The following is a 22,681-nucleotide window of genomic DNA, read 5'->3' on the forward strand; positions in this document are numbered from 1 at the left end:
GTTCAGTCCTTTCCCGTCTTGCTTCAGATCTCCCTTCTCCTCTTTGAGATTGCTCTCGCGGCCCACATGTGGTACGAGCGGCCCAGCATCGCTTGGGTGATCATTGCCATAATGGTCTCTGGATTTCTGTTCTATTCGCTGACAGCTGTGGCATGTTCGATAACTTCTTATTGTCCATTTCAGACGCCAGCGTCGACGGCGTTGCAAATGTTGGGCATCGACAGTAAGATCATGTCGTGATTTCTCGTGGTCGTTTCCAGTCTGAATCAGCATTACAGAAGTTTTATCACCGATCTTCGAATCGTCCTCCAGGTATTTCCGTCAGCTCAAGAAGTCAGCGTACGGTGAGCTATATTTTATTACGTGTGCACAGGTTTTGACCGTTTCTTGTCAGCTGTGCTGCAACGAGGGCTTGGTACCCTCAGACCGGGATGGAACCAATTGTCTAAACCATTGAGAAGTGACATTCTTATCTACTCTTACACAGGATACCCAGTGCTCATTTACTCCCCAGGCGCTGTGTGTGCTGCTAGCGAATTCGCACGACGCTCTCTTAAGTCGTTATCCACAGCGCTTCAGAAAGGGCTGCGTTATTTGGCTTCGCGCTCTTCGACAAATGCTGGAGACCTAGAGTCACAACAGGATCCGGATGCTTTGGTGAAGAGTACCAGCGACGTCGAAACACGCAGCATCAAGTGGCTGCTGGAAATATCTACGGATCCTGAAATATATATCGCGGCTGCCTGCTTTATTCCGCAGGTCAAATGGCCCCTAGATCTTGACGTCCCAGACATACCGCAACACGTGTCTGATATTTTCACAGGCTGCATCGGCTTTGATGGGCAAATTTTACCGTCGTTGAAGGAGAGAGCCTCTGCATGTGCAATGATCCTAAGTCATCTATACTACGGACGTGTTCTCGAGGCATATCCTGGCCACAGTAATTTCTTTGGCCGTGAGAGACAAAATGGCAATGTATTATCTGGTGCGTTGGATAGCGGCATAGTCAACCGCACGGTGGTTGTTACGAGTCTAATTTTTTTTCTCCAGAAAGTGTATCCTTCTTTATTCCAGACACCGGTTCCATTCCTGCCCTTGAGCCGCTATTACGTGTTCTTCCTTATCACTTTGTCACTGGGCGAGTGGAAGAATATGTAGAAAAATTCGCCATAGCAGTAATATCCAAACTGCTATCCTCTCCATCCTCTCCGTCGAATCAAACCATAGCCGACTGCATCTTTCTCGCTTGCGTCATGGTGGGGGTTCAGTTTGACAAGAAGGACATAATTCTGACTGATAAAAGGTGCTCTTGACTCATTTGCTGCTTCTTCTGCTATGTTTAACAAAGAGATCGCGTAGTGCTGTCTTGCCTCAAGTCACGCAGTCCCTTTTGGCGCAGTTCCAAAGGGTTCTCTGTGCATGGGATGGAGGCGATCTCGACAAAGACAGCACAGGAATCACACGCCGAGCATGGGGCCTCCTTGACATTATCTGTCGCATGCTTGAGCTTGCTCAAAGTCACTATAACCGTTCATTCAATACCATGCGAAACCTGGACGTGTGTAGGAAGATTTATTCACGAGCGAACTCATACAAGCAAAATGATCCGGCAGCTCTGCAAAATGATCTGGCAGCTCTGCAAAATGCATTGCACTTCACGTTCACCGCTGCTAAAGTTTCTCGGGACCCTGACTACTTGTGGAATCAGCGGTATTTAAATTCAGAGACAGACGATTCCCACTCGCCAGGAGAATTCGACTGGCTGGTGGACTACTTCGAGGGCATCTATTACGACCAGGAAGTGGGATTTGACATCCTTTTGGTCCTTGGTTCCATGAAAGTGCGCTTCAGCCCTGCTCAACAACATCGATTCATCGAGACCCTCGTCGCCTGCATGGGCAGTAACAAGCCTGTTCATTTTCGTTATGCCGCCCTCCGCGCTGCTCACACTGTCCGAGAAGAAATCGCCTCGATCAATGACATGGATGCGGGGCTGCGGGACATGGTTTTGACCAAATTATCCCCCGCTATCCTGACTACAGTTTGCCCGCGACCAGGTACAACACTCGCCGATGATCCTCACTACTTCTTCGATTTTGACCGCGATTTGTGCTATCTCGAACTGATATATGCCCTTGCGAAGGATTCCAACTGGCACCCCCATTTGCTTGGGGATCACCATATAGATTGGTGCAACAGCATGATTGAAGAGTACCGCATGCACCCACCACATGCCTTTTACCTAGCTGGCATCCTCATTCAAATCGCACCTGAACAGTCGTCGGTTACATCGTTCGATGCTATGACAGAGCAGCAGTGGTGGGACATAATGTGGGGCGCATGGTATCATGCCGAGTTTGTAATCGACGATACACACCTTTTGGAGTTCCTTTCCGTCCTTGCGGAAGGCATGAAGAGGTATATACAGATTGCTTCGGAAGATAGTCTCAGGGAGCTCGTTAGATATATGGATGAGATTCTCGAAGCACTGGAGGAGCGATATTCAGAGCAGGGAGAGGGTGTGGGTGTCATCGATGCTGTGAAAGAATTGAGGACTGTAGCCAGTGATAAGCTTGTCTGGTAAGCATTGAATATTTTTTTTGTATAGTATATGTATACAATATACCATTGATAAAACCAATTGCCCTCACTCGGCGGAGACGCAGGCTGTGAGTTTAGCCAGCAAGAGGATTCTTTAATGCACATAGCATCAGGAAACCCCTCCACTACAAATTTAGGCCAAGTATGTCAAACTTTCTCTGGTTCACGATAATATCAGTAAAATAGACGACTTATACGAAATAGGAGCAATGTAGAATAATGCAATGAATACACTATCGAGTCTACGTTCTGTAATTGTAAGAAATGATTTACGAGAAATACCCCAAGCGTTATAACATGATATCAAGCTATGTATACATACGACTTGATAGGTGATAGCTGGTCATAGCGAGCTACCTCCTATTTAGTGATGGGCTGCAGGTATAACAGATTGATGGTATATCACTGGGAGTTATGGTTATGGCAGTGAACAACTATTGTATCATATTTTCGTTACACTACTAGCAAGTGATACATTAATACCACAGCTTCCACCTCATTTTCACTGGGGATGAGAGCCTATGAGAGCTTGTGTCAGTACACAGCATGATGGACTGGACGCGGCTGGCACCGAGCCAGCGGCTATTCGGGCTGATATACTCGCAGCATGTATTTTGATTATACACCACAAGCTTCATTATGAGTACCAATCCAGATCGTGTGCTGACCAACGGACCAGTACTAAAGAGAATACAAACAGCGGTATCAGCCAACACGACGGCACAGGTTCAACCGTATGCATGCCCTTCAATCTCACTTATCTATGTGATCTTGACATTTTCTCTGCGCACCAAACCCAGTAACCGCCTCTCCCCCATCCTTCAAGTTGGGTCAGGCATGCGCTTCGACATCCGCAGGCCCCCGCAGGAAGGGATAGTGCCATCTACATGGTCACAAATCAGCCGCATTCCAGCATTGGAATTGCCCACGTTCAAGATTCTCATCATCTCGAAGGCATTCCCTTGGTCAATCGTCATCCGTGCGCCTACTGGGTCTGTAGTCACTTGCGGCGCAATCTTTGAAGAATTGCATAAACAACTACAAAGGCACATCGAAGACGTGGAGTGGGCAATCGTAGCTGATGATAAGACACGGACAGAAGCAATCGAGAAAGCTGCAGAGTCGAGGCAAGAGAAGGACAAGGTCAATCGACTGAAGAGAATAGATTGGCTGGGGGATACGTCAATGTTTGAGGGGCTGGAGAAAGACAAGGAACTTGAGAAAAAGAGACATTTATCCGGAAGTACGAGTGTCGCGGAGACATGGGTAGCGAGGTTTGGGAAACGGTAACGATAAGATATGTATCATCGATAGCATCATGAAGTTCCATAATACTTTTCTTCTCGGACCCCGTGTAACGACACAAATGTTAACGTTACAGACTCAGTGACCATCACTGAGTACTGAAGCATGATATGACATCGTGTCACAGCAGTCGGTGATGCATATGTCCCAGCCACCTTCTGCGGTTAACGTTCACCTCCAGTCGCTTGTTTCGACAGCTATCGACTTTTTACTACTCACAGCCTGCCTAAAGCTTTGCAAACTGATAATTTGGGAAAATCCAACGACCGGTTCCGGGGTTGCGCTGACCACAGGAGGTGGCGTGCTTTTCAGTACAAGACACAGGGTTCATCCATTCAAGTAACTTTCGACGTTCCTCGGCTATGCATGTTTGAACAAGTTGAAGAGAATACTGACAGTCAGCGACTCACCCTGTTCGTGCACTTTTTGTGCAGCAGAATCCTTCTTCAATTCCTCAACTCCTCGGTTACCTTCTTGGGGTGCCCGACTGACCTACTGAAGTTCAAGCTTCACTTCCTTGAGCGTGCATTCACCTCATGCCCTCCCACGCACCCCCTTGATCAATTATCCTGGACAAACTTTCAGCTGTTGCGTCTGAATACTTAGAGAGAGCGCAGAGGAGGGTGGGTCGAGAAGAGCGAGAGCAGACCCTATTTTGCAAATGACTGTTCTGAGAAGTCAGAGTAGTACGTCATCAAAGAATACTACAACCGCTCCCTCGAGGCTCGCAAATGAGTAAAGCGGACACAACACTGGTGGTGAGGCCTTGAGGCCCGATATCTGGACAGTGAAAAAAACAACCCTGGCAGCGTCGCGTTAAATCGGCGACAAGTGCCCCAATATTGGTCTATTTGTAGTAACTCCGAGACCCTGCATCGGCGCCTATTGAAGATGATCGATAAGATTGATATAAAGCACGAATCAGGAGCCCATAGTGAAAATATCTCCCGAGGACCGAGAGCCCAGGTTATTTGCGGATGCCAACTTTTTTACTATGGGCCGACCATCAAGCTCAAGCGTGGCACATCGATATCAAGATATGATCGTGTGGTATCACAGAGGATATATATACTATGGTGCTACAGTGGGTGTGGAATATATATGTATGAATACATTATACTAGACTATGGAAGCCAAGATGCAACAATCGTTACGGGTATAAGAACTTCGAGGCCGAACGATGACAGCGAAACGATCAAAGCAAATCGACAGTGCACAGTGCACAGTGCACAGTGCAAGTTTGTGCATGTTTTTAAAGTTAGATGTGTTAGCGAGGCAGAGAGAACAAGGTATCAGATGTCACACCACTCCCACCGGAACAGATGGCGTACAATGGACAACACTGGAGAGAACTTGAAGTCAGGCTCACTTATGGTATAGGTATCATTTCTGACTCTTCAGGCTCGAGCGGTGGTCCGAGGTGAATGCGAAGAATGAGAACACCGTCCTCTAAAGCGACGGAGACGTCTTCTTTCTGAAGAAAATACGCGCTTGAGCGGCAAAATCGTAGGGGAATTTAGCCTACTCGCCTGGGTATCATGACGAACGGGAATTACTCTGCGAAACTTGCCGTACTTGCGTTCCTTGAGTGCTATCAAACCGTCTGGAAGTGGCTGTCGGGATTCTCCTGTGATTGACACTTGTTTCACACCGTTCTGCAATCTTGATAATTCAATCTTCAGGTCGCTCTTCTTCACTCCTGGAAGTTCAAACATTGCTGTTGTCACTCTACTCTCGCTGCAAAAGAAGTAATCGGCTCTGGGTATAAATGTCGCGTTGGATGGTATAGGCGGGATGACATGGGATGGGCTGATAATGGCGGTTCTACAATAAGAATCTTAGGAATGCATCCCTTGAGTGAATCTCATGCACGACCACTCACCTATGTAATGAGGCAGGAGTGGGTGTTCGGGCTGCTAGTCCCGACGGATCTGGTGTGTAACTGCTACTTGGATATCTCACGTGTGGATTTGATTCATTCTCTCGTCTTGGGTTCGCACTCTGGGGGCGACGATATGGATGCACCATATTGTGTGCGGGTGGTAATTTCGCTCGCACTGGTCCGACTGAATGCACACCACTAGCAGATGGTGGGCCAGAAGGCGGACTAGTGCTAGCTGCCATGTTGCGCATCGTATCAACGTGTATATGAGGCCTCATATCTTGGGACATGACATTTTGTCTTCTTGAAGAAGTCCCTGACACTGATGACACACGATGCAGGTGCTGTGGGACCTCACTTCGGCGTTGACTTGGAACAATGGGCACGTGCTCTTGAAGCTCAATCATAGGAGGCGATATGGCGTATATATTTTGAGGTTGTTGCTGTGGATTCAAAGCGTGTTGAGTAGGCTGATGATGATCAAGCTGCTCTGGAATGTCGTTGTTGAGTTCTGTCGTCTCCCATGAGTATGGTGTTGTGGGTGTTGGGGGCATTGACATATTTCCTTGGGTGTATGGGTACTGGTAAGACATTGAAAAAAAGGGGCGATGCTCCCCCGACGCGATTTTATACCGCGCCAATACGTGACTCAAAAGCTTCCGCGGATCCGAATGATGTGTCACGGCGGGAGGACCCCGGAAATCTACAAACAATGTTGCATAATAAACTGCTTGTCAATTTTTATGAAGATAAGCTCCTATCTTTTTTGGCGTGAAAAGGTGAATATTTGAATGATAACAGTATGTCACAAAAAGTGACTTACGAAATGGCCATTCACCACGAATAGACCGTAACCGATAGTAGAGACAGGGTCTTTGGGAGAAACTAGGCTGTTGAGGTCTGCCGAATACAAGCTTTGAAGGTATTCGTAAATGCTACTCATCTCCGTCGGTGTGCGGGGTCCTATCACGGAGTGCGCCGATAGGCGGTGTAGTTCCATACTTCAATTCGGTACAAAGCACATTGTTCGAACTGTTGGGACAATGGCTGATGGGCATTATTACATACATGAGCTCTCCAGTAGCAAAGATAGCATAAAACGATGTATAGTAGCGCTAGAAAAGTCAGAAAGTGAAGATACGACCTTTCATCTGGACTGTCAACCCTCCACTGCCGCAGATGCCTCCGATGGCGTGGCTGAAACGCTTTGACTGTCACGGCGAGACCGAGGAATCAATTGTCCTGTCTCCGCGACGCGTGCGCCCCTCTCAACACTCTCATGTCTGCTCCGACTCCTGTTATTCCTGATACTCATCGGGTCCGCGAAGCGACGCTCAATGCTTCCTCGTGCGTTCGAACTGCGCCTACTTAGAGGGACCACAGGAGACAGTGAGTGGTCGCGATGCGGTATGTACGACACCACAGGCGACCCGTACGAAGAAGATAATGATGGCGGTGGTACCGAGGGATAGGACAACATATGAGGAATAGTGAATGTTGATGGAGGATTTGACGTCAGCGAAGTAGACGATGGTGGCGTCGTCATGTGCGTCCCATTACTAACATAACTTGTAGGATTTGTTCCGATAATAGGCGAGAACGGGAATGGTGACTCTGTTGAGGAAGGAGAGTGCGATAATGGTGTATTGCTTTCCGACATATTGTTCATTGGGCGCCGTATCGAAGAGGAAGGTCGGGGGATAGGGACACCATGGATCGCTTGTGAAGGTTGCGTCACAGATGTACTGGGCGATGATAGGTTGGACACAGATCGTCGATGCGTAGGCTGTGAATACGGATCTGCCGAGGACAGACCAACAAGGTTGTCGACTGACAGACCGAGCTTGAATATGAGAAGGCATGGTTAAATACACACAAGACAGATCAAAAGTCTGTGCTCACCCGTCTCCTATGTTCAAGGAGCTCTTCACGATACACCTCATTTAACCGCGATACTCGTACATAATCTCTTTCTGTGTCAACTAGGCGGTTGCGCAATTGCTCGTTCTCCCGTCTCATGGCTTCCAGCATGACTTCTGCACTTGGGACCATAGGGTCCCGACCAGCCATAAACATCGGAACTCCCACACTATGGTCTGGAGGAACGGTGGTCCCATTTGTCCCGGATTGCTGTTGCTGTTGCTGCCGCTGCTGCTGAAGTCGAAGCGCAGACAATTCCCGACTAAGCCTATTCACATGAGATTCCGACTCTGCCTCGAGCGCGTTTTCGAGTTGAATTTTCTCCTCACGAAGCTGTACACGACATGAAATAAGTCACTTTCAAAGAGAGAAGTGACCCCTTACATACCTGCTCGAGTTTGCGAGACAATACGTTGATGATCCGTTCTTCTTCTGCTTCGTAGGCATTGATGAGATCTTCTTCTCGCTTCAGGCTGCTGTTTGAGCTGGTGGTGGACAGTCGTCGGATAGGAGAGTCCCCCATGATGTCGAGCTCACTGTACATCTGATACCTAACTACTGAAGTCTCTGGTGCTACGCCTTTTCAAATACGATGAGATGGTGGGTGTTGACTAAGGAAATGGAAAGAAACGTTGTGGATTGACATCTAAGGCGGAAACTTATCCTCCGGGTGGCTTAGAAAGGCAATCATGAACCTGGTGCACTGTGGAACGCCGTTTTTCGCCTTCAGATCATTGAAATTTAATCTTAAGCGAAGCGAAGTATCCACATGAATCACAATGGAGGTATCAAAACAGTACGAACAAAGAACAAGACTAGTGATTAAAAGTCATATCCCTCCACCTTAAACGTCTTTCCATATTGAAGGTAGCTATCCATGATTTTCAGGATCGGGTCGGGTAAGCCCATGCTCAGAAGAGTAAACGAGATCTTGGCATGACCATGAATCTGCCCTAACTTGAAGAAGCACCGCGCAATCAGCGTTGGATACTGTAGGCAAGGTGAGCTATTTCCCTAGGCAAAGGGTGACATCACGCACGGTCATCTCCGTATAATCAGCATATTGGTATGCTGCTACTCGTATCGCAGCCTGAATTGTGCGCGTGATGTCTCCTTCTTCGGCATACATTTCTAAAAGTTTTGCCCATGGCTTTTGGGAGTAACGCGAAGTGTCTAGGCATCGCTGATAAGCCTCTTTAGCCTCCTCTTTGTGGTGTAAGCGTATGCCTAGGTCTCCGAGGATCTCCCATTCGAGGCCAGTTTTTCGGTACGCAACGTGCTGTGTTTTGAAATGTGCGACTTCTGCTCGGAAGATAGTCCACACCCGCAAGTCCTGGGAAGATACGTTGCATTCAAAGAATGACCTGCCAGTTGTGGAGTGATTCTTACCTCGTAAAGGACCATAAATAGATTATCTAGCCAACGCTCACACAGGCGCTTGTTTGTGAATGAGAACGTCTCCTGACTAGAGTTTGACAGCTGCGATGGCTCAGGCTCCTCCCCGGCAGCAGCCTGCACTGGCTTCTCGAGTGTCATGCCTTGCACGCTTGCTGACTCTGTTGCCTCGTCCTGTTCCGCAATGCCATTACGGGTGGACTCTGCAATTTCGCGTTCCGTGTCAGATTCTGAAGACACACGGATGATCGGGATGGCGGAAACATTCAGCCCATTCTCAATTTCGGGCTTGCTCTCCGATTCCGAGAGGGGGCTAGACATCCCTCGTGTAGACGCGTCATCGTCTGCGAGCGTTGCACTCCCCGCGGTCACAGAGCCATCCTCGTGAATCACTGTGACATCTTTGTTCACATCTCGTCCACCATTGGTGGTCACCACTTTTTGAATGTCTGCCTGGGCCTTCTGCATCCGGTACTCTTCTTCCATAACAAATACTACACTCCGCGTCTTCAGTAACTCGTCCCAGCCTATATCAGAGACAAGACGTGTAAGCAGGGAATAGGCCCTCGCCCACGTTCCACGAAGACCAGGCGCAGGAAGGCGAAGGAGGGCAGGGTCGGCCTGAAGACACATGAGAAGGGAACAGCAATATAATAATCCCACGAACCACATCATCATCACTTTTAATTTTTTCAGGGAGGATGTCGCCGATCTGGCGCTGGAAGGGCAAGTGAACTTTGCAGGTACAAGAGCACGGTGAGCATCACGTCCATTGAAAGTGAACATTGGACATGAGTTCAGCGTTAAAAGCGCCTGTGGTGGCGGTCAGTGAAATTGACCGCACTTCAGAAAGCTGCATACCGATTCGTAGTCTTTTATATCGATGTATAGCTCGGTGAGCTTCTCCCAAGTAACAAATTCACTCGGTGCACAATTAACAGCCTCTCTCGCGAGTTTTAATGCCCAGTCCGGCCTGCCCTTAGACCGAAGGAAATCACTTTGTACGTGAAGAAGGGTGTAAGAGTGTGGAGTATGCTTCATGGCAGCAGACATGATCTGGACTGCCTTTACTTCCTCGTCTTGTCATAAAAAACGTCAGACGGGACGGCATCCTGGAAAGAGGAAGAAACCAGCGTACTCATTCCAATGTAACTTCTTGCCAGAAGCGAGGCAATTTCCGGCTCCCGTGCAGCCAATTTCTCGAATAAGTTGGCTGCTGGCTGACAGCGACCGCTGTCGCTGAAGTACTTCATTACACCCGCAGTTAAGTGGTTAGAAACCACAGTAGCAACCTGTATCTCGGGGTCTGATCCGACCTGCCATCCTATATTGGGATCAGCTTCTTGAACAAGTAAGGCGAGAGGTGTAAGTGTTCACCCTTCATAAACAAGGCCTCAGCCGCCTGCAAAAATCGGAGTTCGCCTTCAATTGTAGTGATAGGGATCAAGCTTGCGGTAAGCTTCCAACCAGTAAGTCGGGTCATCAGAGTAGAGGATAGCCCGAAGCAGCGCAGAGAGGTATGTTTCTTGCCACATTTCTGGAGTCGCTTCGTGTCTAGAGCCCACAAGCACAATCAATCAATAACTCGATACGTGACACAAGGGAATACACACCGCTCGCCACGAAGATCTACAACATAAGCAACGACACCTCCTGGGATCTTCACATCTACACGGATATCGACGCGAGAGAACGCGTTGAAGCAGCTTTAACAAAGTATTCGGCATATATGGAGGCATAAAGGTAGTGAGAACAAACCAATAACAGCCATTCCTGACTTTCCATGCTGTACTCTTCGAAAACCAAGCAGAATTGTCCTCGATGGAGTATGTGAGAGAATTGATGTACGCGGCGAGTGATGCTGAAGAGGACGCATCCACTCCTGACACGAAATGATACGAGCCAATCTGACCAATTGTTAATATACGTGCCGCAGATCCCAGATGTTAGAACTCACATCGCGTTGTCCAGTACGTCCTGTACTCTTCACAATATGACAGAGGTCTGGGGGGCCAAGTTCGCGGAATGTTGCTGTTATGCATCGTTAATGTTTCAACAAGTAAGGCCGAAACATGCTTGACTGACCAAGGCTTTCGGTCCTTGCCGTCAAAGCTTCTCCAAGTTCAACCTGAAACAGAGTGAGCCTGACATTGGTCCGCAGCCATGAGAATTATACCAACCTCGAACAGCTCTGGGACATCTTTAAAGGACGCCGTTGCGTCCGCCATGATGATCGACGTCTATTCAAAGCTGTCAATTGGCGTGCCTGCCACCTATGCAATATCAAGGACGATGTTGAAGACGCGCCATATTTGTTCCTGAGGCTGTTGCCAAACAACGCCTGTGGCTGTGCGACCTGCTCTATGTTGAAAGTTTCATCTTCGACAAGTCCTATCAAATGATATCGTGGTTGAGATGTTGATGGGCGGATGCACGCAGCCATGCCCTTGCAAAAGAGAAAATCGTTATTTCCGGTATACCTTAAGTCACAATCATCGGGAGAACGACTGACTTCCCCCAGGCTTCTATTCAGGTCTGACTCCGGGAGACTAGGAGGAAGCACTCATTCGGCCATCACTCAAGGCAAATTCTTCAAGAAGACTGTAAGAAGCCGAAACCAGGGGTACCTCACGATCGCTCCCAATATTGTTTATTGCCTACGCCGTTTCCGCTCAATTGGCACCGTTGCGCGTTGACACACTACCCACTGGGCACTACATACTGCTCGGCATCGTATAACTCGCCCCAAAATGTGCAGGCGCTGCTGTCTGCATGGCTTTACGAACGTGCTCTTCTAAACGACTCGTGAGTGAGGTGTAAACCACGGGAAGATCAGGTTCACGGAGAGCTTGGCCAAGCAGGGAAATGAGAACGGTGAGTAATAGTTTCGAGATCAAGGGCATCGACAACAAACGCCAAAGCCGGACACTCATGCAGTCTGAACTGAAGCCTCCGGAGAGGTCAGAGATACAGGGCCTCCATGTAGTCGCGAAGAGACTTGTAGGGGTCTGGAATGGCAGGATTCTCTATGATAACATCGATAGTTCCGTTAATATCCTCCTGGACACTGAAAATTGCTCGCAAGCTAATAAGCAAGGGTCACAGAGAAGTGTCCGGTTGTGTGTTTACGCGAGAACGAAAAGGTTCCTGCGAGCCGTTTCGCGATATAGATATGTTCTGTCACCGTCAGATAGACCTCTGATCCTTTCGGCTACAATGAATGCGACATGTTTGTTTATTTTGATTTTATTATATATATAGGCTTTCCGACGCCCGCCATACCATGCAGCTAAATCATTCGACCCTGCTCCTCGCCGTCCAGCAATTCACGAATACAGTTGAGAAGTTCTGACTTCAGACGATCAAGACACTGTTAATAAGGTCAGACAGCAAGACGTGGATGAGGAGAACAAGATGCTGAGATTGGTCCCAGTCCGCGTTGAATAGTTCCTGTTTGAATGTCAGTATGGGGTAGTCCATCTATTTCACTTCATGGCCTCACTCTATTCCATCGAGGTGCGCTTTGAAAACTTTGGAATCCTTGCTGTGTCACTGAACTACACTTACCTTTCAATTTATATGTGACTGCTGCTAACCTAAGAGCACTTGCCGACGAACAACCCCTCCCCGAAGCCCTTCGTCGCACGTCCCCCTTAATGAGGGTACTTTGTTTTCCGGCACTGGGACGCCCAGATCTTGATGCTCATGGAAGTCGCTGCAATCCGAGCCAGCGTTTGAAACTGTTAGGGCTCTATCATGGTTAGCACTATCGCCACAGTAAGCTAGCCAACACCTCGTGCGTCGCGAACTCTAGCCGACGCTGACAGTACTTTCACGAAGGCAAGTGTCATCCTCGCTCTAAGTGGTGTTTTCGTCACTACGGGGTCTCCTGTGTCATACTTTGACTCTACACCACCCGCTCCGCTCAGTGCTCGCACGTCTAATGAGATGGTGGCAGCAACACCCTCCCCAGAAGTGCTCACCTGGTATCTCACATACCAGCAGGCGCATTTCCTCTGTTTGGATAGCTTTCCGGATATGTTCTTCCAAGCGACTTGTGAGCAGGATGTGGATCACGGGTAGCTCAGGATCACGAAGAACTTCCCCAAGTAGGGATATCAGATCAGCAACGACCTTGGGTTCGCATTCATCAAGGCCGTTGATGACAAACACTGGAGGCAGGCACCCGCTTAGTCGGAATCGAAGGTGCCAGAGGGGTCGGTGAAACAATGCCTTCATCTGGTCGTGAAGAGACTTATCGGGGTCTTGAACAGCAGGATTCTCGTGGATAGCTTTGTGCACGTCTTTCTGGACGCTGCGGAAATTGCCTGGCAAGCTGGTAGGCAAGCATCGCAAAGAAATAACCAGATGTGCTGCGTTTTGTGTGCTTGCGAGAGAAAAAGAATGTCCCAGCGAGACGCATTTTGATATTAGTCGGTTCCGTCACTTTCAGAAGTCTCATTCTTTGAGCCATAATGAACGCAACAGCAGACTTTCCGTCGCCTGCTGTGCCATGCAACCAAATGATTCGGCTCTCCTGTTGGTTGTCCAATAACCTATCGATGTACTTGAGCAGGTCCACCCGGGTCCCTTCCAAACATTTCGGATGAGATTGGTGCTCAGGAGAATCATATTCAGTACCCTTGACAGCGACCCGTGACAGCTTCTCCCAGTTACTCATTGACAGCAGATGACTACAAGTTGTGGGAGGGAATGAAAGAAATCAATGAAGTACTAGTTGGGTTCGACAGTATGGTTGGAAATTAAATGAGTGATGGCCACCTCGGTCGAACGACGACGAGTACGAAGATGGTTATACAAAATGAGACTACCAAAACTGAGTTTATGATAGAGTGACAATTCGTAGCAAGATCTGCTCGAGTTCGAGTGGATGGATGTTTAAATCGTTTACCGCGCTGCCGCCGCCGCCGGCCTTCCCACATAGGGGATTTATGGTACACCGGCCCTGGTTGAACAAAGGAGTCACCACCGGCATGCGTCCGACAGTCCTGCATTTTTCAAGTTATTTTCGAGCAACAAAATGAAACCTTCCTCACAGATTTACGGTAGTTCGAACACTCGAGTTATCGCTTTGCAGATTCATCGCAAATTAGCCGTATAGTCTCCCCCGGTCAGACCAAAAGGAAACTTCACAACCGCGTGTCAAGTCATTGTGACCGTCAGTCCAAGGCGCCAAATTTACTGTTATTGACACACCCCGGCGCCATTTCGTTGATTGCATTCAAGCCACGACAACAGTCAGTATTCGAAAAATGGATCCACAACAGTGACCCAAGGCAAATCCTCATCATTCAGTCCACTCTCTTCCAACACTCGCTTCTTCACTTCACGGTCTGCATCCAACTCCCTGACACGATAGAAATGAGACACCGTTGACTTGGGATCTTCTCTGCGCCTTCGAGCCAATACGATGACTGGCTGCATACTCCCTCGAGGATAGTCGGTGCCGACAGCCCACAGATAATCGATGTTTCTCTCTTTGAGCCAGAAATTGAGCTCGGTGGCAAGGAACTCGTCTGGTGAGTGCTGGTATGGGTGGTCTTGTTTCTTTAACCATGCGCGCGCTTGCTCGAAGCTGAACACCCAACCGGCTATTTTGAGCACCATCCTGAAGGGGGGAATAACATAGGCCTATGTGCGCACAATAAAGGACTGCATGAACATACGACCTGTCAGGAAGGAAAAATAAGATCAAGTTGGGGGACTCTGGTTTAGACTGACGTTAGTGGGTGGCGACTCACAACGCGACCTATTAAAGTAAACCATGAAAGGTCACGTGCTTGCCACCGTGTATTATGATCAGATCATTGATCATTGGTCTATCAGACGAATACGAGGTTCTTCGAAATTTCTACCGCCGATGGCATTGTTCTTGAATCTCCAGGATTTCTTCAATTCCACTTATCCCAGGGTCGACCCTTTGAGATATCTGATCCGATTGTCGCACTACCTGTTCGGCCACTGATCATGATCTGCTGGAGGCGGCCAACTTTTATCAGCCGTTGGGCATTGTCTTTCGAGCACCAGTAGGCTCTGATCCGGTTGTCGCATCAGTAGGTGGATAATTATCGTATGTTTTGGAATCGTTTGACATTGTTCCTCGACTCGAGGCTCCGTTTGGAACTCAAATTTAGTTACTTATCTGTTTGCCGATCAGTGGGCGGCCAACATTCGTGGTAATTGTTCACATTTGTTGCGGTCCACATACCATCACTAATGCTTCTTGCAATCATAGCTACTGATTGCGTGATCACAACTACCGAATGGAAGCCCTTAGTTGAGTATTTTAAAAGACATGTTTTCTTGCTTATCGAACGGCCATCCAACATACCGTAACTTTCTCCCCCAAGTATTGACAGTGAGTTAGCGTATCCTTCATTCCGAGTTCTGACCATGAACACGCAATATTCTCAGCCGCCATGCCCAAAATTCCTCCTTGGAAGCAGCGTTTGCACGAGTTGCATCTCAATCCTCCTCATTATGAGGCATCATGGTACGGGCCACTCGATAAACTCGCCAATCATGTTTTTGCGGTAGATTGCTTCATGGTCAAGCCGCAGCCGAAAATCAGGCGCAGTGCTCCTCCCAATGACGCAAATAACGGACAGCCGTTTGAAGATGAAGGATTGTCTATAGACTCCATGGGTACACCAGTGATCCCTGACACCTACTTCGAACCGGACTTCATTATCGTTCATGTGGGTGATGACCTGAGACATTCCATTGATGTGTATCGAGGTGAAGAAGAAAGGAGGGTCATATCAATCAGCGGGCGTCCAGTTGCATGAATACATCGAGGTTTTGGCTTCGAAGGATCCCCATGATGACTTTGTGGGTATCCTTGTGCTTGGCGGGAAATTCTATTGTTTCAGTGTTCATGGGAGGCGAGCACCGACTCCAGGTGGAGACGGTTGGGAGACGGCAGATAATTTAGAAGGTGTTTTTGAGAAAGTAGCCAAAGGTGTGTTAGGAGGGAAAGGAAAACGTCAGCCGCTGAGCATGTCATTGATAGCATCAGTCTGTACAGTAAGATCGTTGCGGCATTGGTGTCCTTTGAGCTATTAGAGCACTCAATGCATTACCATTGCTAGCACCCGAAGTAAGCGAAGCAGTCGAAATTTAGCAGGAGCAGAATATATCCATCTGAGTACGACAACGACATTTGAATCAGCATCGGAAAAATGGGTCCGCAACAGTGACCCAAGGCAAATCTTCATCATCGAGGCCGCTCTCCTCCAATACCTGCTTCTTCACCTCACGGTCCGCATCCAACTCCCTGACATGATAGAAACGGACCACCGTCGACTTGGGATCTTCTCTGCGCCTTCGAACTAATACGATGACTGGCTGCAAGCTCCCTCGAGGATAGTCGGTACCGACGGCTCATAGATAGTCGATGTTTCTCTCTTTGAACCAGTAGTTGAGATCGGTGGCAAGAAACTCGTCCGGCAAGTGCTGGTGTTGCTGTCCTTGCTTCTCTAACCATGTGCGCACTTGCTCGAAGCTGAATACCTAGCCGGCTATTTTGAATACCATCCTGGAAGGGGGGAACGATGTAAGCCTTTGCACGTAACAATCAAGAACGTACTATAGGTCTTCTAGTCAGGTCCTGATAGGATGAAGACAGTCGTTCCTTTTTGAATTGTCAGTGACGGTCGGAATTTAGAAAGTAGTGGCATTAGTTTAAACGTTTAATCTAGGTTACCGTAATAGGTACATCGTGCGTCGGGCATATGGTGTAGCTGGTTATCACATCCGCTTAGCATGGCGCTGACTGCGGGGGGTCTCCGGTTCGAGTCCGGATTTGTCCACATTTTTTGCTGTTCATAACAATCCTAATAAATATTGATATTTTATCGTCGTCAGTTTTCCTCCTCATCGACATGATCCCGCTCTGTCATCTCGCGGGTAAGGATCAAATAACATTGTCAATTCCATCTAACGCTGATTACTCTCCTTTCGACGCCCTGTGTTTTCTCCCACACAGTGTCAACCGTCCCTCCTTTATCTAAATCTCGTACACATCGCACAAACTCTTCTACTCCGCCACCCACACCAAAGTAGAGCACTTTTGCAGCTACAAGGCAGAGGTAATCATACACGTCTTTGGGGCCTTCAGCGTTACAAGCACCGCGCATAATAGTAGCAAGGCTCGGAAGAGACTCCATCCGGTATATGGTCTCGGATGTTAGCACCAGGTTGTAGCTCCCACCTGAAGTTCGAAGGTCGAAGGTATCCCATGAGCCAGAGAAGAAACGCAAATGGAGTCCGTAAGTCATCAAGGACTGATGGAATGCGTCTTTGAGACCTTCCGAGATGTTCAACTCCAAAGGAGAGTCTGCCCAGTTCCTCCGACTTGCGGTATGTCTCTGCTGCCTCTGACAGATCTGTATCTCAGGTGAGACGTGAAGAAAGAAAATATCTGAATTTTACGAACACCAGGTTAGAATAATATTGGGAATTGTCACCAATTCCAACACGGAGGCGTTATAGTCTTGGAGGTGGATATGCGTCTGATTCTGAGAAGGTGAGGAGGAAAATATTCGATGAAGAATGTACAGCGACGGTATCGATGTGCCACATCCGATCTGCGAAGCGATTAATGAGCTCTAGAGTACCCTCAGAGCAAAGAGATAGATGCTCACCTCCAGCACACGCTTGCCGCTTACATCAAACTGCGAGCTTATGCCGTCCAGATAGCTAGCAAGATCAAGACTACATTCCCAAGTCTTCAAGCCGCCCTCATAGACAAGAGGCACAAGGTCAGAGGGTGCATCTAAGAAGTGCAGCGCAGGCCGTGCGCTGATAGACGATTGCTCCAATGCATCCGGGTCATCGGCATGTTGTGAAATCAATTGAAATCTTGCATCGAACAGATCACGGCGTGGAAGTGAAAGTTCACCTCCGCTGGCAAGTGGGATTGTGATTGGAGAGTAAGATATTTTGGATGGTAGGCTGTTTAGCTAATCCTTGCGCCCACATCCAGTATCAGTGTTTACAGAATGAAGACGAGCAGTAATTAGACGTACCACATCTACGAGAAAAAGCTCTGTGAATGTGTCCGGGACGACTGCCTGCATAGAATCGGGCCCCTTGTTTTGTGTTGTGTGATCTACATTTGTAGTATCGTCCTCCACGTCGAAGTTGAATCTGAACATTTTGCGATGAGAGATCTGTATAATAAGGTTCAAGTTCCCTGTAGCTTGTGGCTGTGTCTATTATTGTATTTCCTTATCCTCGAACCTCTTGTCTCTCACTATAGACGCCTTGACTACGTCATCTTATCTGTGGAGGCCCATTTGGTTTCCCTCTGACTACACGTTCCGGCTTCCGTGGTATAAGAAGTGTCACATCCAGTATCAATTTGCTTTTAACCACCACAATGCGCTTTTCGCAAGTATCGCTCATTCTTGCCGCAGGGTCTACTATCATACCATACGTCAGTGCATGGGGAGCAGTAGGTGAGTATGGTAGAGTGTCGCGTTTGTTGAAAAGTCTAATTCTCTTGTAGGTCATGAAGTCGTCGCGACAGTTGCTCAAATGCATCTGCATCCTTCAGTCATGCCCATCCTGTGTGACATCTTGAATTACAAAGGCAACTGCCATCTCGCTCCGGTCGCTGCCTGGGCAGACAAGGTCCGCGGTCTGCCACAGTACAGGTGGACAGCCCCCCTGCACTACATCGGCGCAACAGATGACTATCCTAGCGAGACTTGCGCTTTCCCGGGAGAGAAAGGCTGGGAGGGTAGAAGGAATATCAACGTGCTTAGCGCCATAAGGAACACCACAGGTGTTCTGGAGGATTACATGGACCTGCGTAAAGCAGGTCTGACCACTGAGAGCGATGATGATGCAGCGCAGGTCGCACTCAAGTTTCTCATTCACTTCGTTGGGGATATGCACATGCCATTGCACCTCACAGGACGTGACAAAGGAGGGAACGGAATCAAAGTCTCATTTGACAGTCGTGTAACCAGTCAGTTGTTCCTGCTCTTATCTTTCCTTTTTCTTATCGGCCGCTATAGACCTTCACTCTCTGTGGGATGGCCTCCTCATTGCGAAAAGAATCCGTACAATACCCTCCAACTATACTCGCCCTCTGCCGCTTCCCGAAGTTGAGACTCACCTTCGGGGCACCATTTACGACCCTTACATCCGTCGTATTGTCTGGGAAGGTATCATGGGCAAGTACGAGGACGAGCTCGACTCGTGGCTAACGTGTCCCGCCGAACCTTCCGTTCAGTCCTTGCAAACTCACTGGGAGCAATGGCTATCTTGGACTTTTGGGCGTCGCATAGGGTCCTGGCTTATGGGTTCACGTCTCACAGGTGGAGGTTTGAACACCGATGATGAAACCTTGTGTCCATACCATTGGGCAACTCCCATCCACGCTCTGAACTGCCAGATCGTGTTCCCGAAGGCCTTGGATGAACCACCATACAACCGTGTTTCCTTCTCTGGGACTGACAATCACACCTGTAGCTCATCCAATAACACACCTGAAGTTCACTGGACTTCTAGGCCGAGAAAGAACCCATACCTCGAGCTCGACACGCCCGAGTATTCCGGGGCAATCCAGGATGCATGGATTGTTGAGAAGTTGATGTCTCAGGGTGGTATCAGACTTGCAGCTATTCTCAATTGGCTCTTTGCAGATATGGAGGGCTCGATTCTTTCAAATAGAACTTGGAGGTTGTAATTTGAGTATACCACGTACTACCTAACATAGAACGCCGTGCTGTAGCAGGTTATGTCCAAAACATAACATATTCTATTGACATAACAGACATGTTTCGTGTTTAAGTACATACTCCTAGACCTCACCAAGGAGATCCGATGTTACAGTCAACCTAAAACATAACAGTAAGTAAGGTGTTCAACATGACCTCACAACAACACAACATAAATCAGAAAAGCCGATGTTTTCTTGTCCCACGCAAGGCAACACCCGCCGGACCAACGAAAATGAATCAAAACGACGCATAGACGCATCTCTTGCGAACAAGAGCGGCCCGAACGAACGCGCAACTACGGGAGACTCAAAGAATGGATGAACTTGGTTTCGTCTTGCAAAAAAGGGTGTACGATATTATAGCAAACACTCACCCTTTCACAACCAACGCGTCCCGGACGAAGAGCTGCTACGTTTACCTTTAAAAGCAGTAGTTAGCATGTTATCCTCTCCATAAAACGAGAGAAGCTGATCAGGATTGAGAGTTATTGGTAAAAGGTTGTCCACAAGAGATTGTGTCTCTTTCGGAAGCAGAACTGATTGTATCATCACAAAAAGGAGCGCTAAAGCGCCGGCATGGAGACAACTTCTTGCTCACCTTGATCCGTTTGATCCATGCGACTGGGGGACAGGAAAACGAGAGCGAGCCATGAACATCATGGCATAAAAAAATCGCGAGCAGAAACTGTATAGGTGTTTTTGAGTCTCCGCCAGACTCCGCTTCATCATCAAGCTCGGCAAGCGAGCTTATTTTTCATGAACCTTCACCATCATACACGGCGTATCATGTATGCCGGCCAAGGTAAGCCTCACGACCTATCTTTCTAGATGACGATACTTTCCATCCTCGAGTCGGCGACGGTCTCCAATGAGCCATCACTCGTAACATGCATCACCAACTGATTCTCATCTTCATTTCTCCGTGTTCATCTGCATCACTTGCTTACTCTTCTTTTCTCTTCTACAGGTCTTCCTGTGATGGATGTATAATAATGTAGTACTGGTGAGTGTTCCGCCATGATCCTCCCCTTTCCCCGAGATGCTCTATAACATACAAGCATATGTCCGATTTTTATGATGGACAAACTGTTCTTCCTGAGGGAACGCATCTCATCGTTGTTAATTCTTACCTGACGTCTCATTTTCTAGGTACTCACTTTGTGACTTCGTCGTTGGTCTATTGACCTAGTACTTTCTGTATTGTTACTTGACAAAAATTGTATGATGTTGGTTAGGTTGACTTGATAGACCCAATGGAAACATGCTGTCGTGCTTTCTGATTCCTTCGCGCTTTTGCGAGAGGAACGCTCTTGAAAAATTGTCGTAAGTGAAGGTCACGGACTGCACACACTCGTCTACATTTTGAGCACACTTGTGTGTGCCATATATATCGGGACGTTATATGCAACATACGGAAACTGCCGTCCGCGGGTAAAACAAGGAGCAAAGTAAGAAAGTGAAAACTACTGGCGATATCTAGCGTGATCGAGACTTGTCGCAAGCGAAAATCCACGAGTCAGGGATGGGCGCTTGCACCATTACCGATATATATAATAGTATGGAACATAGGCAAACTGCCGCCCGCGGGTAAAACAAAGAGCAACACGGCGGGAAGCGAAAACTACCCGCGATATCTAGCGTGATTGAGCATACTTCCACCTAGTTTCCATCAATATTGTTCCGATGTTGACGACGTATGTGATCATCCAGACCGCAGTGACGACGCGGCAGATCATGTTCTGAGAGGAAAACCCTGCAATCAGCATCGCTGGGGTGAAATGCATGAGACCAGAGAGAGCCTCAAATGACGGAACAACTCACCAAATACGAAACAATGCAGGGAGCAAGCGACGAAGAACATGGGGGTGACCACTGACAACAGGTAGGACAATACGAAGTAGCCGCCTAACTTAAGTTGCTGATCATATTTATGTCAGTCATGCAATCGGTATGTCGATGATGACCCTTACCTCTTGAATCCAATGCCGATCGGTGTGTAGCCAACGTATCATGCTCGAGCCGGATGTCAACAGCGCGATCATAGCGAGTATGAGGGATATAAAGAGCAGGCAATGAGGAGCGGGTGATGTATAGTCAAAGTATGACACAGGAGAGCCGGTGGTGACGAAAACACCACTCATAGCAAGGATAACGCCCGCCTTTTTGAAAGTATGTCAGCACCGGATTCAGCTCGCGCGGAGCGGGACAGCTTACTGTGGTGATAGTACTGGTCAGGATAGAGCACAACCTAGTTCTGACGGTTTCGAATGCTTGCTCTGATTGGAGGGACTTCCAATGATCTTCAAGATCTAGGCGTCCAAGCGCTAAAAAACAAAGTACTCTCGTCGAGAGAGACGTGCAATGAAGGGCCTCGGGGAGTTGTTCTTCAGCAAGAGCTCTTGGGTCAGCAGTCGCATCATATGACTTGAAAGGCAAGCGTGGTTCAGTGATACAGCAAGGATTCTTAAATTTTGAAAGCGTACCTGAGTGGAACGAAGTGAAGGCATGAAGTGAAGTAGAAGAGTACAGATGTCGGACTAATGCTCATACTGAGAACCGATTATAAGGAAATGGCGGATGAAGCTGTGGAGATTTCTAGATGGTGGACAGCCCCACTAGTATGTGATCAACGCGGGTCAATATCAAATTTCAAATGAAGCTACGATGCAGTGGATAGGGATTTGAGACTCTCCAGACCGAATATTTCCTAAAAATGGCTCGTTGCGCTTCGGATCGGTGCCTGATGGGGATACACCTCCCATGAAATGAAAGGTAAGGTAGTTCTCAGGCGCGTTCATCAGACCTCACGTGATGTGACAGGTCTG

General features: G+C 48.1%; 11 protein-coding genes and 1 non-coding gene across 12 annotated transcripts; 5 read left to right on the forward strand and 7 right to left on the reverse strand.

Annotated features, from left to right (window-relative positions):
* Positions 1–19: 19 nt before the first annotated feature.
* Positions 20–2,645, forward strand: BJ212DRAFT_1359121 (uncharacterized protein). The gene is made up of 6 exons (XM_041335838.1): positions 20–223; positions 279–344; positions 395–460; positions 515–985; positions 1,051–1,303; positions 1,360–2,645. Exons 1-6 carry the CDS (start codon positions 67–69, stop codon positions 2,582–2,584), a joined length of 2,238 nt encoding a protein of 745 aa, XP_041192185.1. The 5' UTR covers positions 20–66; the 3' UTR covers positions 2,585–2,645.
* Positions 2,646–3,438: 793 nt separating this feature from the next.
* Positions 3,439–3,891, forward strand: BJ212DRAFT_1273516 (uncharacterized protein; the record flags this gene model as incomplete). The annotated part of the gene is made up of 1 exon (XM_041331095.1): positions 3,439–3,891. One exon carries the CDS (start codon positions 3,439–3,441, stop codon positions 3,889–3,891), a length of 453 nt encoding a protein of 150 aa, XP_041192186.1.
* A 1,384-nt stretch (positions 3,892–5,275) lies between these two features.
* On the reverse strand, positions 5,276–8,231 carry BJ212DRAFT_1273614 (uncharacterized protein; the record flags this gene model as incomplete). Its single annotated transcript, XM_041331102.1, has 6 exons — positions 5,276–5,376; positions 5,432–5,730; positions 5,789–6,444; positions 6,993–7,631; positions 7,691–8,041; positions 8,097–8,231. The coding sequence occupies 6 exons, from the start codon at positions 8,229–8,231 to the stop codon at positions 5,276–5,278; spliced, it is 2,181 nt and encodes a 726-aa protein (XP_041192187.1).
* A 227-nt stretch (positions 8,232–8,458) lies between these two features.
* Positions 8,459–11,405, reverse strand: BJ212DRAFT_1359136 (Chs5p-Arf1p-binding proteins-domain-containing protein). Its single transcript, XM_041335839.1, is given in 14 exon segments — positions 8,459–8,698; positions 8,748–9,041; positions 9,098–9,724; positions 9,771–9,838; positions 9,859–9,916; positions 9,965–10,182; positions 10,242–10,427; positions 10,481–10,551; positions 10,571–10,657; positions 10,717–10,809; positions 10,862–11,010; positions 11,061–11,134; positions 11,189–11,231; positions 11,284–11,405. The coding sequence occupies 14 exon segments, from the start codon at positions 11,329–11,331 to the stop codon at positions 8,531–8,533; spliced, it is 2,184 nt and encodes a 727-aa protein (XP_041192188.1). The 5' UTR covers positions 11,332–11,405; the 3' UTR covers positions 8,459–8,530.
* A 1,053-nt stretch (positions 11,406–12,458) lies between these two features.
* BJ212DRAFT_1359146 (uncharacterized protein) lies at positions 12,459–13,573 on the reverse strand. Its single transcript, XM_041335840.1, is given in 5 exon segments — positions 12,459–12,484; positions 12,537–12,880; positions 12,886–13,043; positions 13,087–13,431; positions 13,469–13,573. The coding sequence occupies 3 exon segments, from the start codon at positions 13,563–13,565 to the stop codon at positions 12,886–12,888; spliced, it is 600 nt and encodes a 199-aa protein (XP_041192189.1). The 5' UTR covers positions 13,566–13,573; the 3' UTR covers positions 12,459–12,484; positions 12,537–12,880.
* A 789-nt stretch (positions 13,574–14,362) lies between these two features.
* BJ212DRAFT_1273360 (uncharacterized protein) lies at positions 14,363–14,548 on the reverse strand (the record flags this gene model as incomplete). The annotated part of the gene is made up of 1 exon (XM_041331079.1): positions 14,363–14,548. The coding sequence occupies one exon, from the start codon at positions 14,546–14,548 to the stop codon at positions 14,363–14,365; it is 186 nt and encodes a 61-aa protein (XP_041192190.1).
* Positions 14,549–15,358: 810 nt separating this feature from the next.
* Positions 15,359–16,459, forward strand: BJ212DRAFT_1359160 (uncharacterized protein; the record flags this gene model as incomplete). Its single annotated transcript, XM_041335841.1, has 3 exons — positions 15,359–15,822; positions 15,863–16,109; positions 16,413–16,459. Exons 1-3 carry the CDS (start codon positions 15,544–15,546, stop codon positions 16,457–16,459), a joined length of 573 nt encoding a protein of 190 aa, XP_041192191.1. The 5' UTR covers positions 15,359–15,543.
* Positions 16,460–16,851: 392 nt separating this feature from the next.
* On the forward strand, positions 16,852–16,935 carry BJ212DRAFT_t73. Its single transcript has one exon. It is a non-coding gene; the product is annotated as a tRNA-Ala (tRNA).
* On the reverse strand, positions 16,932–18,330 carry BJ212DRAFT_1359164 (uncharacterized protein). The gene is made up of 4 exons (XM_041335842.1): positions 18,154–18,330; positions 17,770–18,087; positions 17,562–17,712; positions 16,932–17,462 (listed from the first exon to the last, which is right to left on the reverse strand). The coding sequence occupies exons 1-4, from the start codon at positions 18,280–18,282 to the stop codon at positions 17,053–17,055; spliced, it is 1,008 nt and encodes a 335-aa protein (XP_041192192.1). The 5' UTR covers positions 18,283–18,330; the 3' UTR covers positions 16,932–17,052.
* Positions 18,331–18,506: 176 nt separating this feature from the next.
* Positions 18,507–19,823, forward strand: BJ212DRAFT_1300256 (phospholipase C/P1 nuclease domain-containing protein; the record flags this gene model as incomplete). The annotated part of the gene is made up of 3 exons (XM_041332963.1): positions 18,507–18,585; positions 18,636–19,100; positions 19,150–19,823. 3 exons carry the CDS (start codon positions 18,507–18,509, stop codon positions 19,821–19,823), a joined length of 1,218 nt encoding a protein of 405 aa, XP_041192193.1.
* Positions 19,824–20,687: 864 nt separating this feature from the next.
* BJ212DRAFT_1359171 (uncharacterized protein) lies at positions 20,688–21,189 on the reverse strand. Its single transcript, XM_041335843.1, has one exon. The coding sequence runs from the start codon at positions 20,996–20,998 to the stop codon at positions 20,792–20,794; it is 207 nt and encodes a 68-aa protein (XP_041192194.1). The 5' UTR covers positions 20,999–21,189; the 3' UTR covers positions 20,688–20,791.
* Positions 21,190–21,490: 301 nt separating this feature from the next.
* Positions 21,491–22,499, reverse strand: BJ212DRAFT_1577621 (uncharacterized protein; the record flags this gene model as incomplete). The annotated part of the gene is made up of 5 exons (XM_041342198.1): positions 22,340–22,499; positions 22,071–22,280; positions 21,827–22,015; positions 21,678–21,774; positions 21,491–21,624 (listed from the first exon to the last, which is right to left on the reverse strand). Exons 1-5 carry the CDS (start codon positions 22,361–22,363, stop codon positions 21,491–21,493), a joined length of 654 nt encoding a protein of 217 aa, XP_041192195.1. The 5' UTR covers positions 22,364–22,499.
* Positions 22,500–22,681: the final 182 nt, after the last annotated feature.

This window comes from Suillus subaureus (genome assembly GCF_016647635.1).
Source record: "Suillus subaureus strain MN1 chromosome Unknown BJ212scaffold_19, whole genome shotgun sequence".
Classification (NCBI taxonomy): Eukaryota; Fungi; Basidiomycota; class Agaricomycetes; order Boletales; family Suillaceae; genus Suillus; species Suillus subaureus.